The following is a 6576-nucleotide window of genomic DNA, read 5'->3' as shown; positions in this document are numbered from 1 at the left end:
CTGTGAGGGTCCCGCACCGGCTCCCCCCAGTACCGGGGGAAGGATGGCACTGGATTAAACGGGGACGCCTCACAGCAGCACCTGGCTGGGGGAGCCATCCTCGCGTCGAGATGCTCGTGGCCCCGTCCCACCCGTGGGAAACCACGGAGCAGCCTTTTACCTCCGCTACGGCAAAGCCTTCCCCGGTGCATCGCCGCGGGGTCGCGGCAGCCCCTGGGTGAGGGCAATAAATAGATGTATTTGACCTTTTGTGCTCGGGGTACGAGGCAGCACGGCTGCGTGGCTGCACGCATCGGTGTGTTTGCGTTTATCCGCAAACTTGCCCCCAGACCCTTGCCACCGCAGAGGAAAGCTGGGGCCAGGGCTTGCACGTGGCTTCCCGCATGTTCTTCAGGCACCAGGCTCTTGGGCGTCCAGCACCCCGAGAGCAGCCGGTGCCAGGGACACCCAGTTATCCAGCAATGACGGATAATAATCCAGTCTCCACCACCGGCTCCTGCCACCACTGCATCCATCCCCAGTCGGTGTGGGTACAGTGGGGACCCTGATGGCCCCCTGTACCACGATGGTTTGGAGGGGCTGGTGGAGCTCCTCCCAAGTTTTGGGGAGCAAGCCCCTGAGTGCAGCTAAGCTGAGCGCGCCGTGCTTTCTGCACGGGGAGAACAAGCCCGGGCAAAACTACAGCTGGTATTTCCAGGCAGGTAGAGCAGAGGTGCTCCCTGCTCACTGGGCTGCGACCAGGAGGGAGAAAGGGAGAAGATGGAGAAGAAGAGAGCAGCAGTCTCCATCTCCAAGGAAGCCTGAGGGGTGGAAACCTCAGGCTGCCCTCGCGGCTGCCTTGCCTCCAGCCGGGGCTGGCGATGGTGGCATGGTTTTGGTGGCACAGGGACGTCACTCAGCTGGGGCAGCGGCAGGGGCCGTCGTGTCCACAGCGAGGATAAAACAGGGGGAGCACCCACTTCCCTGCCAAGGGTAGAAAATGAGGATGGGGGAGCATTCCAGCTTCATGTCCTTTGGCATCCGTTACTCGCTCTTGAATCGCGCCCACAGCCCGGCCTTGCCCATGCTATGCCGCGATGGAGCGAGACAAGCGGCATCTCCCCGGGGTGCTTTTATGTTCCAGCTCAGGGGTTCCCAGCAGCACCCAACCCCAGGAGCCCCGATCCCCCCATACCCAGACCAGGGCACCATTTTAGCTCCCAAAACGACAAATGCAGGAGGAGCAGGGAAAGAGGGGAGGGCGCGGGAGTGAGGTACCGCTGCAGGGCTTGCTCCTTTGATCTGAGGAGCAGACTCTGCCCTCGGTTTGTTTAATTGTTTCACACTTGCTCTGGAAATAATTTACAACAGGAAGCAGTGGGATAACACCGGGCCTGGCATGGGACAAGATGAGCCTGGGGGCTGGTGGAGAGGTGCCCTGTGATGAGAGACACAGATGACAACGCTGTCACCTCCTTCCCATTAACCCGTTGCCGACCCTCGCTCCTCTTCCTCTTTCCCAAGCTTTCCGACAAAGGCCGGCAGCCGGCCCCGCACGTCCCCGTGTTTGAGAGCTGTAGAAGAGCCACGCGATGGCCTCCAACAGCCACAGCGCACAGCCCTCGGGTGACACTGGCCAAGATGAGTTTAAGTGCTTAAGCCCATCCCCGGGCTCGGGGCCCAGCTGGGTTTTGGGTGGGACATCCCCACGCTCCCATCCTGCAGGCTCTGGGGCAGCTCGGAGTGCCAGGCTCGACCCCCGGGGCTGGGGGCTGGAGCGGGGCTCTGGGGACGCGGGGATGGGGGCGCGGGGACACACAGGCAGCGCTGCGCGTGTGGGAAGCCTGCGCGTATCTGGGGGTTGTCGGGCTGCCTCCCAGGTTTGGCTTCCCTCCTTCTCCTAATTTATTTGTTTATTTGTGGATGCGGCGCATGGGGCTGGCCAGGGCTCTGCCTGCGAGTTCATTAGTTCACAGCACAAAACAAACAACATCCGACCCCAGCTTCCACCGGTAGCTGCCTGCACGTAGGGTGAAGGCGGGTGGGAAACGGCTTGGTGTACCTGTGCGCACCTGCGGCGCGGTGTGGGGCGTGAATCCCACCCCTGCGCCCCACTCTCCTGTGACCCCGGGGATGCTCAGCCCAAGCCCTGGTCCCCCGGGCGTTCACAGCCGCCCCGTCCCCGTGTGCCCCCCTGGTTTATGTGTCCAGACTCGCTGCGGGTCCGGCCGGGGGCCTGGGTCCTCCCGCGGCCCCCACGCAGGTGCTGCAGGCTGCAAGGGCTGGGGAGGCTGCACGGGGGGGGCTGTGCAGGGGCTGGGAAGGGGCTGTACTGGGGCCGCACTGGGACTGTGGGGGAAACCGCACTGGGACTATGCAGCGTGTGCAGGGCAGGGTGGGGGGGGCTGCACTGAGGTGTCTGGGGCTGCACTAGGGGGTTGGGGGGACTGGATGGGGGGGCTGCACTGGGAGTGTCTGGGGGCTGCATGGGGAAGCTTCACTGGGGATGTCTGGGGCTAAACGGGGGGGTTGTGAGAACTGCATGGGGGGCTGCACTGGAGCTGCGCAGGGGATGGGGAGCTGCACTGGGGGGTTTGGGAGACTGCACGGGGGGGCTGCACAGGGCGTGTCCGGTGGCTGCATAGCGGGGGGCTGCACTGGAGCCGCCCGTGGGGGCTGCGCGGACCCCGCAGCCCCACTCCCGTCCCACGCAGGGATCCTCCGTAGCGGGAAGGGGCTTCCTAACAGCGGCCCCCCGGGCTGGGTAGGGAGGAGCGTCCTCTCCCGTCCCGTCCCGTGCCGTGCCGTGTCCCGCCGTCCCGCCCCGCGCCGTCCCGCCCCCCCCTCCGCCCTCCCCCCCGCCCGCCCGGCCCGGCCCGGCCCGCCGGGGCTGAGCAGCCGCGGGAGGCGCCGGCGCTCGGAGTCGCTGCACTCGGCGCTCGGGGCTTCGCTGTCTTCTGGGGTTTCTCGGTGGGGCAAAAGCGTTCCCGGTACCGGTTCGGCTGGGTTCGGCCGAGGCCCCGCGGATCTATGCGGCTGTGAGCGGTGGGAGCAGAGCGGGATGGAGCGGCTCCTGGCCCCCGGCTTCCTGGTGCTCCTGCTGCCCGCCCTGACGCGAGGTGAGGGCCGCCCGCCCCGCAGCCCGGCGGGAAGTTTTGCCGAGAGCGGGGCCGGGCTCGGAGCCTGCCCCGGGGAGCGGGGTCCGGGGCGCGGGGTCCCCGTGGGAACCGGGACTTGGGGCCGGAACCGCGGGGGGCCCCGGGGCGGGGGGGGGTGTGGAGGCGGGGGGGGGGGGGGCTCGGTGCCCCGGAGGAGGCGGCAGGGGAACGCCACTCGGGACCGCCGGGAACCGGAGCTCCGCACCGGGAGGGTGCGGCGGGGAAACTGCGCTGGCTGCCGTCGAGTTGTGGGGGGGACCGGCGCTCGGTCCCCAGGGGGTGCGGCGGGGAAACTGCGCTGGCTGCCATCGGGGGGCGGTGGGGGACCGGAGCTCGGTCCCGAGGGGGTGCGGGGGGACCGGAGCTCGGTCCCCGGGGGGAGCGGAGGAGCAGGGCGCGGCTGGGAACCGGGGGAGCCGGCGCTCGGGACGGGCTCGGCCCAGCGGAGGGGCGCGGAGGGCGCCTGCCTGTTGTTCTGCGAGAGCTTTTGACCGTTTTGCAAATTTTTCTCGGTTTCCTGTTTCTTGAAAGTCGGATGGGTCCCCCCTCCCCCCCTCCCCGTCCCAGTTCGGGTCCGGGCGCTTCGCCGCAAAGCTCTGGGCGAGCGGTCGGGGCCGGGGAAAAGAACCCCAAAAGTGGCCGGAGGTGCGGGGCGGAGCGGGGAACAGCCCACGCCGGGGGGGGGGGAGGGCTGGGGCCCCCCGGGGCCCTGCTATACCCCCCCCCCACCCCGGGACCGAGCCAGCAGGAGTGTCCTGGGAGGATTTTGGGAAGGAAAGGCAGCGGCCACCTTCACCCCGCTTCGGGGCAGCCGTGTCCGGCACCCAGGCCCTCGAAGGCAAAGTTTGCGGAAAGTTGTGCCCGGCCGGGAAGTGGTCCCCAACACCCCGCTCCATCCCCCGCGGGACACGCGTGAGGCTGGGGACAGAGCCCCGAGGGCAGCGGGGTGTCCGTGGGGTGCGTGGGGCTGGGTCAGCCATCCCGGGGCGAAGTTTGGTTGTGGCGGTGTGAAGCTGCAGTCGGTCGCTCGGAGTGAAACCGCCCTGGCTGCACACGCGTGTCGAAGAACCGGTTACCGTGCGGAGCGAGCGGGGCGGAGAAGGGGAAGAGCGAGCCCGGGGTGGAAATCGGAAGCGATTCTGGTACTTTCAGCGAGTTGCTGTGGTAACTGCACAGAATTTGGCTCCGAGGGCCAGACAATGAAACCAGTACTCATAGCAAGTTGTGACGGGGCGACTCATTTCGTTACGGAGATGATGGGAACTGCTGGGCCGTGGGGCGGATGGTTTTTCCCAAGTGGCGTTTGTCACTCAGGGCCCCGATCTGGGGTTTCTCTCTGTCAGTTCTCCCGCTGGAGGAGAAGGCAGTGCCTCCCCTCAAGCCCACCCCCAGTTTATTTTTAGGTGACTCTCTTGGCGCTGGGGCCACGCGGTCCCTGCCCGCCTCCATCACCCTGCGGGTGGGGGCTGCCGGCTGCTGCAGCCCCCACCCCACCGGGCTGCAAGGGGGTGCCTGTCCCCGGTCCGGCTGACACTAGGGGATGCAACCCCCTCCCGCCGCCACCCCAGGACCCGCGCTGTGGCTAACGCTCTCCTTCTGTTTGCAGGTTTACGGTGCACGCAGCTTGCCGAATCCTGCCTCAACGGGGGCAAGTGCGAAACTTTTCTCAACGGGACGGAAGTGTGCCAGTAAGTATGGAGCAGCCAGAGGATTTTCATCTCCCTCGACCAAAGTATTGACATGCATGTTCACTTTGCTTTGAAGGCTCTGGATTTAATAGGGCAAGACGCGTTTTCTTTCCTTGAGTGGCAAGAATAACCTGCTTGTGTAGGAGTCGCCGCGAGTTTGGCAGGATCGGGCTTTGTTCCTTGCTGGGTGGAAAAACATGGGCAAAGGGCCACGTTTTGCTGGTGTTAACCTATGCAGACTGCCCCGCTGATGGAGCGGGAGGTAGGGCCGGCCTGCGGCGCTCGTTGGACCGTCAGGCAGGGAGGGAGGCTGGCTGGCTGTCTGTCTTCCAGCAGCTCCCTCCTGGCCCCGAGGCGTCGCCTTTCAGTCCCTCGTGCCCCGGCAGTTCGCGGTGTGGTGTCCAGTACATCTCCAATGAACATTTGAGAGAGAGGTCATGGCGTGGCTCTGGCTGCTGGTGCTGCCCCGTCGAGGGGCATCGCTCGGGGAAGCGAGGCCACCTCCTCCCGCAGCCCTACCGGCACCAGTGCCAAGCTGCGGTCCAGCTCGGCGTTCCTGGCACATGGGCAGGAGCTTTCTCCAAGCCGATTGTGGGGAAACGGATGTGTAGAGCGTTGGGACTCTTTGAAGGACCAACCGACCCACCACAGCGATGGCCGATTCACTCCAGGCTCCCAGGGAACAATAACCAAGAGAAATGAATAAGACTCCAGCTCCCTTTTAAAAAGTATTCCATAAAAGAAATGTGAATGGGCAAGGCTCTGTTTTCCGGCCAGATTTCCCCTCTGCCTGTTGAACGTGGCCTGAGCCGAGAGCAGGCGGGGAGACGTTCCCACCCACCCCAAATTTCCAAGTAGGAAGTCCTCGGCGGAGGAACCTGACGGCATTTCCAATCCCAACCTGTTGAATGGCAGTTTCCCTTGACAATGCGCGTTGCTTTTTTGCAAATCCGCCTGGGTGCCGTTACTCTGCCCAGTAGCCGGGCACCTCCCGCCCCCTTCTCCAAGCTGAGCCCCCCAACTCTTTGGTGCAAATAAATCAGCAAATCAATCAGGCACATGAGCAATTTAATGGACAAAGGCTGGGTCCCTTTGTGAGCCACTAATGAATGCACGCCACTTTTTTTTGCACAGAAGCCCTTACCAACGCTTGACGCTCTAAATCTTGTTTTCTTTCATTCAAAGAGCGACAGCTGGGATTCGGTCGAAATTCGGCAGCTATTGTTAAGGGAGGCAGATTAATGCTGTGTGACTAATCATGTATGGCTTCCCAGAATGCCCAACCCTCCACCCCCTCCCCAACCTTACACCCCTCCTTTTCCTTGTGGTCATTCTTCCCTTTTTTTTCCTAAGTCTCTGCAACTCCTGATTTACATTTCATGTGCAGATGGTGATGGAATCTAATTAGATCTGATGTGTGCGAGCTCTATTTGGAGGGGAAGCCTCCGAAGTAGGCTTGGGGTGGGTTTTTTTAAGAGGAAAAAGTTAACTTTAAAGAACTTCTTCCTTGCTGGCTGTGAACAACCGCCTCTCTCTTGGCTGCAGACACCGGGATGGCTTCGCGAGTGCGTGCGAGTTATTTTTTGCAGGAAGCCAAGGTGTGCGCTCGCAGCGTGTTAACGCGCCTGTCCTGTGCGGAGTGCGCTCCCGGGGGCGATGGGGGCAGATATGAGAGGTACTGCCAGACGGGAGGAGGTGCAGATTTCCGAGGTATCTGATAGCAGCTCACAAAATCCTGGTTTTTCCACTTG

General features: G+C 63.7%; 1 protein-coding gene across 2 annotated transcripts in view; it reads left to right on the top strand.

Moving 5' to 3' along the window:
- Positions 1 to 2894: 2894 nt before the first annotated feature.
- Positions 2895 to 6576, top strand: part of NOTCH1 (notch receptor 1) — a 43071-nt gene continuing 39389 nt past the window's right edge. For both annotated transcript variants that reach the window (XM_086763576.1, XM_086763575.1), the window contains exons 1-2: positions 2895 to 3098; positions 4744 to 4825. In XM_086763576.1, the coding sequence (XP_086619702.1) occupies positions 3041 to 3098; positions 4744 to 4825 (140 nt within the window). In that variant the 5' untranslated portion in view covers positions 2895 to 3040. The remainder of the gene's footprint in view (positions 3099 to 4743; positions 4826 to 6576) is intronic.

Source organism: Chlamydotis macqueenii, chromosome 20, assembly GCF_036417535.1.
Source record: "Chlamydotis macqueenii isolate bChlMac1 chromosome 20, bChlMac1.mat, whole genome shotgun sequence".
NCBI lineage: Eukaryota > Metazoa > Chordata > Aves > Otidiformes > Otididae > Chlamydotis > Chlamydotis macqueenii.
The sequence above is the reverse complement of the archived record's forward strand: the minus strand, read 5'-3'. Positions and strand labels throughout refer to the sequence as shown.